The sequence below is a fragment of the Pollicipes pollicipes genome, unplaced genomic scaffold (genome assembly GCF_011947565.3).
Source record: "Pollicipes pollicipes isolate AB1234 unplaced genomic scaffold, Ppol_2.1 Scaffold_3447;HRSCAF=4054_pilon_pilon_pilon, whole genome shotgun sequence".
Classification (NCBI taxonomy): domain Eukaryota; kingdom Metazoa; phylum Arthropoda; class Thecostraca; order Pollicipedomorpha; family Pollicipedidae; genus Pollicipes; species Pollicipes pollicipes.
In genome coordinates, this window is record NW_023596297.1 from 30,427,689 (window position 1) to 30,444,470 (window position 16,782).

The 16,782-nt window shown below is 57.2% G+C and overlaps 1 protein-coding gene and 1 long non-coding RNA gene across 2 annotated transcripts; both read right to left on the reverse strand.

The window, feature by feature from the left end:
• Positions 1-867: 867 nt before the first annotated feature.
• Positions 868-7,300, reverse strand: LOC119092421 (transcription factor TFIIIB component B'' homolog). Its single transcript, XM_037215383.1, has 6 exons — positions 7,237-7,300; positions 6,334-6,510; positions 5,430-5,640; positions 4,389-4,521; positions 2,396-2,587; positions 868-902 (listed from the first exon to the last, which is right to left on the reverse strand). Exons 2-6 carry the CDS (start codon positions 6,429-6,431, stop codon positions 868-870), a joined length of 669 nt encoding a protein of 222 aa, XP_037071278.1. The 5' UTR covers positions 6,432-6,510; positions 7,237-7,300.
• Positions 7,301-7,661: 361 nt separating this feature from the next.
• LOC119091812 (uncharacterized) lies at positions 7,662-15,829 on the reverse strand. Its single transcript, XR_005093440.1, has 3 exons — positions 15,694-15,829; positions 8,194-8,468; positions 7,662-7,697 (listed from the first exon to the last, which is right to left on the reverse strand). It is a non-coding gene; the product is annotated as an uncharacterized LOC119091812 (long non-coding RNA).
• Between the last annotated feature and the right edge of the window lie 953 nt (positions 15,830-16,782).

The window sequence follows — 16,782 nt, forward strand, 5'->3', positions numbered from 1 at the left end:
GGTCGGCTGCCGCCAGACTCGGCGATTTCTCCCAGCCGACGCGTTCAACCGTCACTGTCTCCAACCGACACGAGGCCACGCCCGACATCACTCGCGGGCGCAGGAGGAGGCCACGGTAGGGTGGGTTTGCAGCGGCCGCATCAACTTACGCTTCAATACCATAATTTTAGCGTTTTCTCTCTGCACTGGCGGTTTGTCCGGACAGTTTTGCCACGCCAGTTTCTCTCAGCATTGACGACGGGAGCTGCCAGCCTCAGCAGGCGGTCAGGAGTCGAAGCTTCCGCTGCGGCCGACACGCGAACCGCCACAGCCCGGTTCGCGGCTGACGGCGCCGCGTCGGTCGCACTGGCGCGGCGGTTCCAGCCGACCCGCGCGCTGGCACGGAGACCCCAGCCGACCCCGCGCCGGCACGGAGGCCCCAACCGACCCCCGAGCCGGCACGGAGACCCCAGCCGACCCGCGCCGGCACGGAGGCCCCAACCGACCCGCGCGCCGGCACGGAGACCCCCCGACCCGCGCCGGCACGGAGGCCCCAACCGACCCCCGCGCTGGCACGGAGGCCCCAACCGACCCCCGCGCTGGCACGGAGGCTCCAACCGACCCGCGCGCCGGCACGGAGACCCCAGCCGACCCGCGCCGGCACGGAGGCCCCAACCGACCCCCGCGCCGACACGGAGACCCCAGCCGACCCCGCGGACACGGAGACCCCAGCCGACCCCCGCGCTGGCACGGAGGCCCTAACCGACCCGCGCGCCGGCACGGAGACCCGCCGACCCGCGCCGGCACGGAGGCCCCACTCGACCCCGCCCGCCGCACAAGCGTCAGCTTTGCGTCAACCCGCGCTCCGAGACGGTCCGAGTGTGACCGTCAGCAGGAGCACGCCCAGGCAGAGGCGCAGTGTCCTGGCGGCACCCGGACAAACCGCTCGCCAAAAACTGTCCGTTCAACTGGAATGTCACCATTGCCATGAAGTGTCGCAGTATTCGGCCACTATCGCACTCCCCGGGTAGGGTATCCCTGCCTGCTGCTCCTCCCCTCGATCACAATCGGCCAATCAGCATCGAGCCGGGCGAAGGTCGACCCAGCTTCAATCAGACGCCTCGGGGCCGGGTAAATGGGCTGGGTAGGTCAGATGGCAGCGTTCGGGGGTCAATGACGACGGATAAGTAGCCGACGAAATTTGTGTATGGTGGCCCATCGGAGAGACAGAAGGTCTAATAGTCATGAACCTAGCTTTGCATCCTTCACACCCCTCCGGACGAATCTTGGAACGCTGCTGGAATGTTGGACTCATGGCTTTTGCTACCAGGCATGCTGAGCAAGACCTCCGATCCACAAAACAAGGCCTGGACCACGTGCCATCGTTTTTTTTTAATGACCGGTCAGAGAAATCTTCAGCACTTTCAGACGAATGCGAAACAGCCAACACCACATGCTTCCCAGTCGAGAAGACCTGTGCGCGTGCCTTCATCATCGTTCCGCTCATTTCACCTGAATCGGCGCACCTTACAGTCCACTTAAACCCTATGTTAACCCCCTAGTCCCCTACGTTAACGTTACAGCAGACTGCCGCCATAGGTTACAGAGATGGCCCGTCGGCCGCAGCCGATGTTCTCCCCATGGGGGGAGGGGGCGAGGGGCGGGGGGCGTATGTCCTCGCCTCCGGCGACCACAGAGGCCGTAGCCGGCTCTGATCCCACTTCAGCCTCCGCAGCGTCCGACCCCGGACGCCGCGGGCAAGCAAACACTCGGCCGGCGCGCTCGCGCGCGAGAACACGCCTCGAGACGGTCAACGGACGACGCGAAGGCGTCGGGGGAGGGGGAGGGGGAGGGGGAGGGGCGGGTCGCCGCCCGGGCGGTCGTCCAGTGGCGCCGGTATTGGCAATCAGCCGGGCCCGGATGTCTGGCCGCCGACCGTAACGCACCTGGCCGCCGTGCGCGACCGGCGGGGGGCCTATTGGCTGCAGCCAGCGTCGACAGTGCTCTGACACCGATGCGGCGTGTGGGGATGCCGTCCGGCCGTGTTTACGGACAGGACGCGTCACACAGTCACCGCACAATATCCCTGGCCACTGACGCCGTGCTATTGTAGCCTGGGGGTTTCCCAAACGCAGTGGCGTGGATACCTGTCCGCGCAAATTATTTTCGCGGGGAAATAGAGCAGAGAGCTATTACAGACATGTCCTTTATAAACATTCACCGCTTGCTCCAATGCAAAATATTACCTATAAATGAAGTACGATTTCACTGCTGAAACAGCATCTCCCTTGCATCTTAAATCTGGCGGCTGGCACACCTGAACCGCGCCAGGCCCAGTGAGGAGACACGGTGACCTTTGCTTTCCAGGGAAATGGCATGTCACGACCACACGGTCTTCCCCTCTCCCGACACTGACCGTCGTTGTCGAAGATGGTGAGGTCGTACTGCATGTCCTCTGTGAGCGCCCGCTCCACCAAGTGGGGATTCTTACGCTCCTCCTTCTTGAACTTCTTCTTGAGGTCCACGCGGCTCCGCTTGGGAAAGAGCTGCTGCATGATGGAGAAGTCGGTGCCGACTGTGCTCAGCGCCTTGTAGAACCGGGCCGTCTCTGCAACCAGCACACAGCGACGTCACGGCCTGGACAGCTGTCGCAGGACGTCACAGGCCCGGCCGGTGAGGGGCAGCGCACGGTAACGTCACAATAGTTTAAACAGGCTAACTGGAGAACTTCGAGCTCTCTACAACGCGAACCCCCCCCCCCCCCCCTCCCCCATTGATGTGCCGTCATCTTCGGCAAGCTGACCAGAACGTCACACCTACAGCGAAGTTGTGCTCTGACGTCATAGCCAGATCAACGCAGTGCTGGCCCCGGCTGGGCGGCGGAGGTGGCAGGTGATAATAAAGGTATGGAAGAGCGCACGCTGCATCATTCGCACTGCACAGCTACAACCGACCGCCGTCTCACGTGTCCTCCATGAGCTACCCAAGATCAAAGCACATCCAAGGTAACGACACAACCAACCCCACCCAGCGCCACAGACAAAGCAGGGACAGTGCCTCACCACGACTCAACATAAGTTCCCAGCAATGGCACGCAGTGTGACATGAAATGGGGTTCCCGTGACTCGCCGCACAACGTGAGCTGCATCACGAGCACCCACCGATGCAGGGGCAGCCCAGCGGTGAGCCCAGTCCTCTCGCGTGCCTCGGGGTCGGCTCTCAGACCTCACGGACCGCTCTCAGCCGCACACAGTGTTTTAAAACTCCGCTTCGGCTGCTGGATGGGCCAGCCAATCTGGCAACTTACCCGCCCAATCCAGTTACACTGACGACGAACATGCGCAAAATCACCGACGGCCGGCGAAACAAAGTTTGCAGCCTCATAAATCACGGCAGACCACTTCAGTAGCCGTCTAGTGGCCTGCTTCACGTCCGGGAGGAGTGCGGCGTGGCCCGTGCGGGCCGGTGGTGTACAGAGCGTCTTATTCAACCGGCCACGCCAACGGCATGCCGCTAACTTTGCAGCCAAACTAACGCCGTTCGCCATGACGTTTTGAGATGGCAGTTTGAGTTAAGTAATGTATGAAAACAGCGGTGCCCGATCACTGTATTAAGTTAACCTGGTGTTAACTGATGGCGTGCACTACTTTGACCACATGAAAAGCCAGAAGAACATAACAAACCAGACTGGCGTGGCATGGTCTGAAAAAGCTAAGCATTCGACCAACATGAGGTTTGTGGTGACTTGATGATGTTCCACTCACAACCATACATCCCTTGTGACACCTATACAACCTTTTTTGTGAATTTGCCATGCAACTCTTCCCTTTCCCTCCCATTCTTAATCACCACATGGGTCCCGCTGACTGAAGCAAAAGACCAAGCCTACGATCGTAGCGTCAGAAAAAGATCACGTCCTAAATCAAATTTGTCAGACATTCAAGTGGGCACAGGCTCGTGGGGTGTCACCATCCATCTCGCCTGTCATTGATAAATACAACGGTCTGTTTTAAATTATAACCGCGCTTTGCGGAGTTGTTGGCAGCGCCGGTAAGCTTGTGTGTAACACAACCAGCGTGACGCAGTCACCGCTCACAGAATCACAATCACAAGGAAATACAGAATCTGTACAACCTGTGACCGGCCTCAAAGGCGCCCCGGCTCATGCCCCCCCCCCCGCCGTAACAACATCCGCACCCGTGCGTCGTCAACATCCCACCACCCACGCTCCCTACGCCCTAGTGCTGCACGTTTTCGGCGTCGACGCGCCCCTCATCTGCCCCAAATCAGCCCGTCTCCCATCGCCAGCCTGCCGCAGTGCCAGCCGTGGTACGGCGAGGTCGGTGGCCAGCCCCACCGCCGGCCGGCGCCGAGCCCGCCCGGCCGGGGCGACCGCCGGCGGCGCGTACCTTTGATGCTCCACTCGTTGATCTGGCGCCGCTGCCGGTAGCCGTTGAAGGAGATGCGCGAGCCCGTGAGGTCCCGCACCAGCTCCGACGACAGCTCCTGATCGCGCTGCCGCTGCTGGCTTGTCTTGACCACCTGCGGGTGGCGGCGGCCCCGTCACGGGCGCGCCGCGCTGGTCGCGCGGCAGGTACGCGTGGCGAGCGAGGCCGCGCGAGGGCGCCGCGGGCCCGGCGCCGGGGCGGTTCGTGTGACGGGTCGTCTGGCCGGGAGGCGCGACGAGTCGCAGGCGTGACGCGAGCCGAGTCGTCACGGCGAGCTGCGTGACGCCGCCCAGAGAACGCTGTGACGGGCCGCCAGAACACCCTTCGCGACCGACCGTCGAAAGATCATCGGTGATAAGCGGTGATCACCGGTGATCATCAGTGATCGGTGATAGGCGCCGAGATATGCCCTGAAGCAGACCGCCTGATCGTTCGGAGATGATACGCTCTGTGACGAGGCGTCAGCGCCCGCTAGATGACGCATGAGCCGCGGAGACATCTGCTGCCTGCGAGACGTCCTCGAGCCGGCAGTGTAGACTGCGGGGCAGCCTCCAACAGGCAAGCAGCACACCCCGCAGACAGCGGCCGACACCACCGCGCAGTGCGACCAGAGCCCGCGTCTGACGTGTACGACGGAGCGGGCTACGTTACGGACCCCCAGCGGCAGGATTCGTTGAGAGCCCGCCAAATCTCGCCAGGTAGAATACTTAGTCAAATGCGCATTGCTAGCACAATGAATTCAGCAGAGCGCACAGCGCACATATCGAGGGGCAAGAGAGAACAAAAGGACGAACGTAAGCAAACACATCAGGATGACGAGTTCACCAGGTCGCGTAGCCCGGCTGGGCCAGATTGCAGCCAGCACACTTAGCACCACATCACATCATCTCGGCTAATTACTGGTGAGGCTGGTCAGATCGCGCAAGACCAGCCTGAGCAGACCAGCAGAATCGGTCGTCATAGCAGGACGACCCCCCATTAACGTGCAGAGAGGCGACCCACCAGTGACTGCTCGTCCACGACGATGCTGCCGTCGGGGCCGACTTTGAGCTGCGGCACGGGCATGGCATCCTCGGGCTCCTCCTCGTCAGCCGGCGTCGGCTCCGGATCCGGCTCCGGCTCCAACTCCGGATCCGGTTCCGGGTCGTCCGGTCTCTGTGACGCCGAGTCTTCGGCCGTCGCGTCCGTCCGGCTCGACGTCACACTGCTCGCGCTGGCGGCGGGTGCGACGGTCAGGGGGCGTCCCGTCTACATAGCGGCAGGTGCGAGGGTCAGAGTGGTCCCACCAGCGTGGCGGCGGGCGCGAGGATCATGGGGGGGGGGGGGGGGGGGGCGTCCCGCCGGCGTGGCAGCGGGTGGGAGGGTCAGTGGGCGTCCCGTCTACATAGCGGCAGGTGCGAGGGTCAGAGTGGTCCCACCAGCGTGGCGGCGGGCGCGAGGATCATGGGGGGGGGGGGGGGGGCGTCCCCGCCGGCGTGGCAGCGGGTGGGAGGGTCAGTGGGCGTCCCGCCTACATGGCGGCGGGTGCAAGGGTCAGAGTGGTCCCGCCAGCGTGGCCGCGGGTGCGAGGATCACGGGGGGGGGGGGGGGGGGCGTCCCGCCGGCGTGGCGGCGGGTGGGAGGGTCAGCGGGCGTCCCGCCTCCATGGCGGCGAGGTGCTGGCTGACCCCAAGCCAGCGACGAACAGCAGATGCCACCGGCTCGGGCGCGGCGGCACCAGCAGAGGCACTGAACACAACTAGTTTCCCGACGGTTATCCCTAAACACCACACGTTTCAATCCCACTGCGTGACTTCATTCCACACTGGTGGCATGGCTACTCGGTCGCATCCCCACGCGAGAAGACAGAACAAAAAACACGCATGTGAGCCTGCAATTTTCTGCCCCCGACGCGCCGGGCGCCTACCTGTCCCGACGAGTGCGCCCCCTCCTGGCTGGCTTCTCCTTGCTGTTGGACATGGCCTCCGTATCGGGGTTCCAGTAGATGAGGTCCTTCATCATCATCTTCGTACGGATCGGCAAGTTGTCGCTGACCCGCTCCGAGATCTGCTCTAGGATTTCGCGGCTGTTGTTCTTCGGCCTCCTGGCATTTGGCGGTGAACCTTTGTGAGTACATGCGCGAACGGCACTAACACTGTTTCCACTTCAATGCAGCGGCTTCAAAGGGGATGACTAAAGAACTATGCATTATCCGTGGCGACCGAGCTGACTGTGTCGTCTCTGACAAGACGCGTTTTTCCAGCGGGACGGCAAGACAAGTCGTGCAATAGTAGGGAAGCTGCTCATATGACTAGGGGTGATTACCACGAACCGCACCTATTTCTTTGTTGGCTAGCGCATTATTCACATTTTCAGCTATACAGAATAACTTGTTGGACGTCCATGCCTGTTTTAAACCCGAAGATACTTTCCGCGGACGGAGACGAAATTTACTTTTCTCGGACAGCCGGCAATAACCAGACTTGCGTTGGGTGTGGCCAACGCTAGTTCCATTTTGTTGTCAACTCGCCGTGAGCCGATCAGTAAAGGGGGCGAAGAATGCGCCAGGCCAGAGGACGTGCAGGTTTCTGCTGCCACCAGTGTGCGCTACTCCATTTTTCCTACAGAATGGTTACCTCCAACAGCCCGATCTGGCCTGCCCCACTACCCAACCCTGCCAACGAAACTGCACATACACATTGGGGGCGAAGACCGAAGCATTCCATCACTACCCACCAGTCTGTTGGCGTCACTGTGACACGTCAGGCCCGGCCGCTCCAGTGCCGCCACCGATCACCCCCCCCCCCCCCCGCTTTCCCGCATCACTCACCGTGTCGTGTTGAACCGCTTGCGCAGGCACAGGTCGACCTCAGTGAGTGCCAGCACCGGGTCGTCCGGGGTCCAGCTCGGCGCTGTCCGCCTCCGCCTGGGACGGCGGTGGCGGTGGCGGTGGCGGTGGCGGTGGCGGCGACGACGGCACCGGCTGCGAGGGCGGCTGCGGGAGCGGCGGCGGCGGCGGCGGCAGCGGTGACGGCGGCGGCGGCGGCTGGCGGGCCGGCGGCGGGGAACGCTCCGGAGCTGGCACCGGCGCTTGCGGCGGCGGATGGCGGCGTTTGCGGCGGCGGCGGCGGCGCCTCGGCCGCCGGGGCCTCTCCCTCCGGCACGGCGGGCTCGTCCGGCCGCCGCGCCGAGTCCAGCCGCGGCCGCTTGGCCGGCGCCGGGCAGGCCACCTCCGCCTCCGCCGGGGGCGCGGACGGCGTGGCCGCTGCCTCTGGCGCCGCCGGCGGCCCGCTGCCGGTGCCAGACGGCTCGCGTTAGGTCGGGGTGGGCGGGGCGCCACGTTGTACAAGTCGGAAGGCAGGGACAAACTGTGCAGACGTAGCGAGTGGTTAGAGGGCGAAGGACTGGGTTAGTAGACAGCGGTGGTGGTGACGGGACTTCTTGCTGCTTGCTGATGTGCATCGTGGTCTGACGAACTGAACATTGGGAGATATATGATGGTTCCGACAAGACGACAGATCTGTCGTCGATTTGAATATAGTTCGCTCAGATAAACCTTCACGCCCTTATTAAAGAAACCCACGACTTCAATACACGCCAAGAGCTCAAAGAATCGCAGGTGTTAAGTAAGTCCGGACATATTCCTGTGAGTCAAAGTGCCTGACGGCCGCCAGGATCAATTTGCCGTCATTTTTGAGACGATAGCGTGTCTTGTCTCCCTTCAATACACTACAAACAAGCTGCGGCGGCCACTCATTTCGACCGAGTGCACCTGCCGATCACTTACGAGATAGGACCGGTCGCGGGCCGTACGTTTTCTCCAGTGCTGCCACCTGCCGGCTCTTTGGTGCTGCCCTCTTCACGGGCCGCCTCAGCAGTCCCGCGGCCCACGTCAAGGCGTGGCGCCAGACGTTTGAAGCGGGCCGGCAGCTGGGGACGCGGCTTTGCGGGCGGCGCGGCGGCGGGCGCGGCGGCAGCGGCCGGTGTCGCGTCTGGCTCGCGTGGCGCTGGCCGCGCCACCACGTTCGGCTGAAGCCGTAACCGTGGGCGCCGGAACACCATCTGAAACGGCGGGGAAGCTGAGCGCCCGTCGCGTGCTGACTCGGCCTTGGGCGTCGGTAGGGCTGGCTAGAGGGATGAACAAGGCTTTGCAAGTTTTGCCGTATCCAGGGCAAAACATTTACCAGCTGTTATCTATATGCCAGCAGAAATTGCGTGGTTGCATCTTGGGCTATTGCGTTATTGTAGTATACACACAATTAATAAGAATAACACCCAGCGATAAAACTTTTTCATAAAAATGCCGTTTCCTGCAGACGCTGAAGCTCGATTCCATTTTTGTACGATCAAAGCTTGAAGGTACCGAAAGCAAACACTTTGGGTTTGTGGTTTACTTTGTGAGCATTCCTGTCGGTTGAAGATAGCATGTACAAGGTACAAGGTATAACACCTTGCAGCAAGCGTATCGTCCCCTTAAAATGTTTATAGATGAGGATTATGATTATGGGGGTGTGATGAAATTTGTCGCTCCCCGTGGGAAATGCCGAACAACCGGGCACCCGCCCCGCACCACTGCACCAAGACCGGCACGCGTCCCTTCCACAGGCGATAGCTGGAGCCACACCTGGCGCTCCCCATGTGCTTCCTGCGCCCGTGCCAGCCAGCGAACTTAACATGTTGTGTTCGAAAATCCCTGGTGCTTCAGACCTCTCCACACACTGCCGAACAATGACAGCATTTCGCTGAGATTGAAATTGACAAGTAATTGGAAGTCTCTTGTAATACGGCGACCTTACGTCAACTCCGTGGCAGCATAGCAAGCTGAGCTTTCGCAGCGATAGCCAAAATTGCAGACACGGGTAGTGTCGCTCAAATCTCTCAGTCTCCCACGCACTTGAAATATCATTGTCATGGAACGAACAGACCCGAAATATGACCTGTCCCCGCGCCGACCCATCAGCCGATGACCCCGCCCTAAACCGTAACAGTAATTTATCACGTATAAGCCTGCTCCAGCACACTCCCCACCAGACATCCCTGACGATTCACCGCTCCACACCGCACCCATAAAACGTGCGAAATCGCGGCCCAGGACAGGCAGCGGTCATGCCCGGACCACATCCGGCGAATATTTGCCATGGCCATCGGGCGCTGCCGGTGGAGACCAGACACGGAGAAGGCCAGCGCGCTGGCGGCGAGGCAGTGGCGGACGGCGGACCGAACACAACCAGCGGCAGGAGCCGGCGGAGATGGTGTGAGCCGGGACCGATGCGAGCGGACTGCAGAATCGTCCAGAGGAGGGCGCGGCAGCAGCATCGTCACCGGCTCTCACCAGCTCACAAAGGATACTAGCACTAGCTGGACACTAGCGAACTTGCTGCCAAAACACACGCGGCTGTGGAGATCGGCATGAACCAGCCACCCAGACTACGCATCACCAGGAGGCATCGTGGATGGTACCAGCCTCAAACAGCTATCACGTCGTTCTCATCCCACCGTAGTTCTGAAAAACGCGGTGTGCATCAACAGTGTATTGATCAGCAGACGAGTCAGCAAAAACCACGTGCTTCAATAGCAGCACTCGAAGCGTCATCAACAGCGTAAGCGTAACAAAGGGATGGACGCACCGCAACGCGCAAATCTTGAACCCGTCAAAACCCCGAACCAAATCAAACTCAAATGAATGTCCAAGTAGGGGAAGACGTTTGTGGCGACACCGGCCGCACCACAGCGGCACGCAAGGCACACCACAATCTCGCTGGTTAAATCTCACGAGTGAATACACAGAGCCAAACATGTTCATGTTTATGCGCCCCAAGAAAGCCGTTGGACACATGATCCTAATTATCGCGCTTGGCGCGCCCAGCGCGCCCTGAACTGAAGGTGACTAGCAGAGGTTGCCAGGTACACGGTCGTGATAATGTAATCTAATGTCTAACAGTGATCCGCTAGTGAAATAACGCGCAAACCACCGCCATATGTGGCGGTGGGTTATGAATAACGACGGGAACGCCATAACGCTCCTGGTGTCGGTACACGAAATCGGCGGAATCGGTGGAAAGCCCACCACCAGATGTGGCGGTGGGTTATGAATAACGGCGGGGAACGCCATAACGCTCCTGGTGTCGGTAAACGAGATCGGTGGAATCGGCGGAAAGTCCGAACCGTGAATGACAACCGATGTGTCGGCGACAGTTCCCGGATCGTTCAGACACAGCAGTGTCGGCGACAGTTCCGGAGCGCTCGCACGCAGCAGTGTGGCGACAGTTCCCAAGTTACTCGGACACGGCAGTGTCGGCGACGGTTCTGAGGTTACATGCCATCGGCTTTTAATAAATCATGCTTGACATTGTCTTGCTTACATTTGTGGGCTTCGTGGACTGAAGGCTTAGTCCTAACGCCATTCTTCCAGTGGTTGTCTCCATCGCGCGGTGAATACTGGTCCCGGTATTACATTTACAAGAACTGCTGGTCTTTCGGAGTATTTTGTGCGACGTTTGGACCATACGTACCCAGGGGGACATGGTACGTTACTTCCGCGTGTGCCCAAGTGCTGCATCATCACATATCCACGCAGTGTGAGCGGCCGAGGCCATCCGGCAGAGGGCCGTCCGTCGGCTCCTGACCCGGTCGCGCGGCCCCGCTGCTCAGTTCTGGAAGCGGCCCAGAGCCAGCTCATGCTCCAGCTCCTCCGCCGAGCGCGGCCCGTCAGCCAGCCGGCCGGCGGCGAACATGACTGCCTCGGGAAGCATCACCTCGCTGGCGTAACGGCGCCGCTCGTTGGGTGGCGCCGCCGGCAGCGCCTCCACCACCTTGTCCACCTCCAGCAGCGCCGCCTTCATCAACTCCGGCCACGAGCTCAGGTCGCTGCAGCCGCTGGCGAGCAGCAGGCGGCGCCACTCGCCGCGCCTGAACGCCTCGCGCCGCCAGCACGGCACCGCGCCCGCATGCGCCGCGGCCAGACGGTCGCGGCACGGCTGGCTCTGGATCTGCTCCAGCAGGCGGCCAACGTACTCCTGCTGCTCGGCACGCTGGCGGTCGCTCAGCGGCGGTCCCGACGGCAGCGCTTTGCATACGCCCTCGGCGTCCTCCTCCTCCTCGTCGTCGTCCTCCTGATCCTCGTCCTCGTCGTCCTCCTCCTCGTCATCATGCCGGAACGCTCCGGCGACACGCCAGGGAGGTACCGGCGACCCCGGTGGCGGCGCCGGACCGCCCTTCTTTATCGGCGACACCGAGTTGGCGCGCAATCGCGTAATATAATCGCACTTGAACTTGAAAAACTCCTCCGGCTGGTCCGCCTCGGAGCTCACCAGGAACGCCTCAGCCGCCTCGACGGTAACCCGCACCTGCTCGCGAATGTACGGTTTTGCAGGGGCGCTCAGCTGACGCTGCTTCTCTTGGTACGTGAAGGCCCTGAGCTGCTTGCTCTGCGCCCTGAACACGCGCGCGTCTTTCTGCGTCACCAGATCGTATATGAATTTGTATGACACCCTCTTGCGAGCGACGCGCGTCACAAGCACCGGAAAGAACCCGGCGCCGTACTTGGCCCAGGCCAGGTCGCCGGCGACCAGCGGCCGGTCGTCGCCTGCGCCAACGCTGACGCCCGACAGCAGCGCCGGGTCGTCCCAGGAGGGGGACGAGGCGAGCGCCGGCCGGGCGCCGTCCGTCTCGCCCTCGCGCTCGGCCGGCGGCGCGCGCGTGCGCGGCGGGCACGGCGCCGCCTCGCCGCCGCCTTCTGCGGCCGAGCCGCCGTCTGGCTGACCGCCGACGCGGCCGGGCGGCTCCAGCCATGGCAGCTCGGGGCTCACGGTCCGGCGAGGCGACGGGCGTGGCCGCGACAGCTTCGTGCGTCTTGGCATCCTGCGAACGACGAGAACAGCTAAAACCGGCGACGGCTGCGACCGGCGCTGCGAACTATGGAAACGGCCTATGCCATCGACGGCGGCGACCGGCGACTGAGTTCGATCCGACCGGGCGCAACAGCGACCGCTCAGTAGAACGCGCGCGCGCAACTGATGGAGCCGCGTCAATGTCCGCTCCGAATGACAGACGCTGCGCAAGCCTGGGACGCACCGCGCCACAGGCTGACAGGACACGAGCCAGCGTGCGAACCAGCTGAAAACGATCCCCCCTGCCGAACACCAGGCATGAAATATCACTCCGCCACATAACACATTCGACACATAAGTTGCAAGCTGGCTGTCAACTGGCTACCGACAGAGGACCTAAGCACGGGAGGGTCTCTCAACAGACTTTCGATAGATTTCTCCCTCGTAAACTGACTTCAGCCCACCATTGGGTTGTGGACAAATACTTCATTCCATGGCACTGGAGAGGCCAGACGAGCACATCGTGATATCTGTCATTGCTGCATTGCTAAGTTACCCACCCACACCAGGATTACAAGACAGCGCATTTGGAGCATTATAATTACAGCGTCGCACCCCATAACAGAAAAAATTATGTCCATCGGCAGGTCAAGCATCATCTATACCAAGGGAAGATGTGATCCATCAATTTTTGGTACCAGATAAAATAACATTGATGCCTCACATGCATGCAAAAATGCAAGCTGGGAAAGTTCAAGATAATATATGAAGGAGTAAGCCTGTTGTTGCCCCACATCACTGATACTAAATGCGTATTAACTTAAAAATCTGATAAGCCACACAATTTTCTCTCAGTGCAACTTAACTTTTTCATTGGATGTTTTGTTTTGTACCTTACATTTTTCACTAGTTTGTTTCTGCAACCCAAAAGGTGATATAAGCCATGACCTAAAATAGCATATATCTCAAACCAATGGTGATTTTTCACCCTCATAAAACAATGGTTTCCATTTTTGCTGGGAAAAATGTATCCCTGAGTGGGTTAAACATCTCCTGCCACTTGTGAACACTTATCATTGTGGTCAGCAGAATGACAGCTAATTGTTTATGTCCCATGACTCTGGTATTTCACAGATGAAAATCATACCATTTGCGGAAGCCACATTCACTCAGGGGTGGCCAGTGTGCACAGCAGGCCATGCCATCATGGCATCAAGACCATTACAGCATTCAGTGCACAACATTTGTAGACCAATTGTGTAAAAACAGGGTGTCATTTGGATGCATGGATGAGCATAGCTGTGAACCATGACCAATAGAATGTAAGCACAACATCAGGGCCAATGAAAGTTCTCCAAATTTGTGCAGAGCAATAACAATTTTTAACTTTTTGCCAGTTAGCACCCATAAAGTCAATGCTAAATCTCCAAAACTGAGGTGCTCAGCCCCTCTTCACACCTGACTTCACAAGTCCCTCAATGAACTCAAAACCACATTCCATTGTGTGTACTTTCAGACCTTTTAACTCCCTGCTCCAGGCACAGTTTCCTTACTAAACCCTGTGATAAACATGAATCATCACATTCTGAGCCTTTCAGCACCATGATATAGCAACACTCTATGGCCTGTGCCAACACCAGTAGCCCACAAAGTAGGAGTGTAGCATATGTAGGAGTTACAGCACAACACATGTAGGAGTCATGCATGTGTACATAATGCTTCTTACACCCTACATATTTCAGGTGCAACATCAGAGTTCCAGCTAGCTTCATGTAACTTCATCTGAAGCAGGCTATTGGCATAAAATTCCACCATGACATGGAAGCAAAATCACACAATGCTTGCTATTGCCTGCCACTACAAGTGGTTTGGGGGAGCCAAGTATAGAATCTTTGCTACACTCCGGCACTTCCTTTAAAATGTGGTCTGAGCACATTTAGATCATTAAGCATATGTGATCAGGATTTATACCAAGCAAATTATGTTGTGCAAACCCTGAGCCCCAACATCCAATCCTGAAATCCCCATCCACCGGCAAAATTTTGTCACTAAAAAGCTATATGGCATTGTGGCAGAAAACACAGGTGCCACATCAAACTGGATGTGGTGCCTGTGATGTACATTTGGATTCTAAGCTGGGTAATGCAGCCACTGTGCAACAGGCACCCCTGCACATGCTTATGTTTAATTTCTGGAATCCCTTGGTGTACATGAATTAGATGTGACTTCATTTAAAACTGTTTGCCTGGAATGACTTATCACTGTAGGAACAGCAGTAAACAAATTAATCCCTTTTTACTGTAAATCAGAGCGGTAGAAGCTTAATGTGAACATCACCTATTTCATTGCATATAACCAGCATTTTAAGAAATTTTGACATCATATGAATCATTTGCTGCAAAAAATAGATCATTACATATGTCTAAAAAAACAATCAAAACCTCAGCACAGCTTGGGCTGGCCTACATTCAGGGCACACAAGTACAAACAAATGTAGCAGAGATGTTGCATGGGTGTTCAGTCACATGTTTTTTAAGACTGGTGTTACATCCTATGACCATGAATGCCTGTGCCTTTGCAGTTCCTACATGGAATCACTAAATGATGGTACTGACCATTGATTGGTAGGGAAATCAGCTGAGCATGAGGCAGAGCCTCCCCCCCCCCCCCCTCACCCAATGCACTCTCTCACACAAACAGGTTATGTACAGTAAAATTTAGGTTAAATCCCAGGGACCAGTTGGCCATACTAGGTTGTTGATGTCATTTGCTATTGGCACTACCCAGGGGTGGTTGGTGGTATTTTTACCACACTCCCTCTGTTGTGCATAGTGCATGGCATCACCTCAATGCTGCTGTCCAAAGGTAAAACTCTATGTGTTCACTTCTGGCCATTTTGCATTTTTTGTCACATGACTTGTCTACTCCTGCTGAATTCAGATACTTCAACCAATTGATCAAGTTTTCACAACTGCTTTGCTAAAACAAGGGCCTGGAGTTTGTGAAACTTTCCACTGATTGACTAACTAACTGAATTTAGCATGGGTAGATGAATCAGATGACATAGATGCCAACCAACCAAAAATCAACATATGAGGTTTTACCTTTGGATGGCAAAATGGTACCTGGTCAGTTTGTGTGCAGCATGTATAAAAATCAATTGTGCTGTGATTACCACAATACAAATTGTGAGAATAAGGCAACACATGATGAACAGGGCGAAGCACAGTTCATCAAAAACACTGAGTGACGATTCTTGTAGATTTCGCCTATCAGCTTACATTGCCAACAGGGTCATCTAAATTATATCCTTTATACATAATAGCAACATCCGTCCCAATCTCAGCATGACTACGTATCTCGGAACTCCGCAACCGCGTCCCCGCAACAAATCACAGCTGTTCGATCAGTACAGAAAAGTACAGATGTCTACAGACTGACAGTAGCTTCTTCCGTACCTTTCACAGAAGCTTAGTCGCTGCTTTGTAGGCCCTCACACGTAATTCCAGCCGCGCTCAATCCGAATCAAACTTCACCACGAGGCGCGCCCGCGGCGCCATCCCCACACCGCTGCACCCCACAACCCCTCCGCCGCATTCGTTGCACAATGATGGGTGGTACGGGAGCGGACCTTGCACGTAAGAGCAGGCCAGCGCCACCATCGCGACCGAACAACACCAGAGATGTGGCCGCTAAATTATTAAGTTCAATGAAGAACAACAGTACTCGGAAGGCCTCGATTGTGGCAATTTCACGACAAACATGGAGCTTCTCATGTTTTTCCGACCAGATACGGTGACCACCTCGTCTTCTAGCATACCACACATCATGCGATATATCTAAATTATTGAGTCAACTAGGTTACATTTTTAAAGCAGAGAGGACGGCTTCCAAAGAACAGAACAATTCTATTCCGTCATTCCAGGATTTCGGAAATATAATACGACAGCACTATTACCTTTGTTTAAATTGCAAGCATGACCGGCAAAATGTTAGCATTTTAAATAATGTGCAATGCTTTCGTGTAAGGTATGACGAAGGCCCCACGGGGATGACCACAATCGTCCACTAGCAATAAAAATCCTTCATCGTCAGCCATAGATTACCGAACAGAGGACTGGGTAAGTAAGACGTCACTTGCGTTATCGCTCAGCACCAAACTCATTACTACGGAACTGGAACAAAACCTAAGATAGCGCTTACAGGGGAATGCACAGCCGATCTGGTAAAATGCGTCAGGGAATTTACAGCTGCTCGTCTATTAGCTCGCTTCCCCTCCCCACGCCTCCGTCGCCACGTTCGCCTACATGGGAAGTGGTTGAAAAATGATTAGGAAGATATCTTTTAAAAAAAATGAAAACTTTTCATAAAATAAAACCTACATTCTAAAACTCAAGCGAGCTGTTCCGCTATTATGGAATTACAGCTATGAGATAGATCAAAAGAAAACTCCAGGGAGTATCTCTCAGTGCACCATTTGGCCAACACCCTATTTCTTTTACTTGCTCCTACTACTTCACCTCTACCCACAATGCATTTCCATCAGG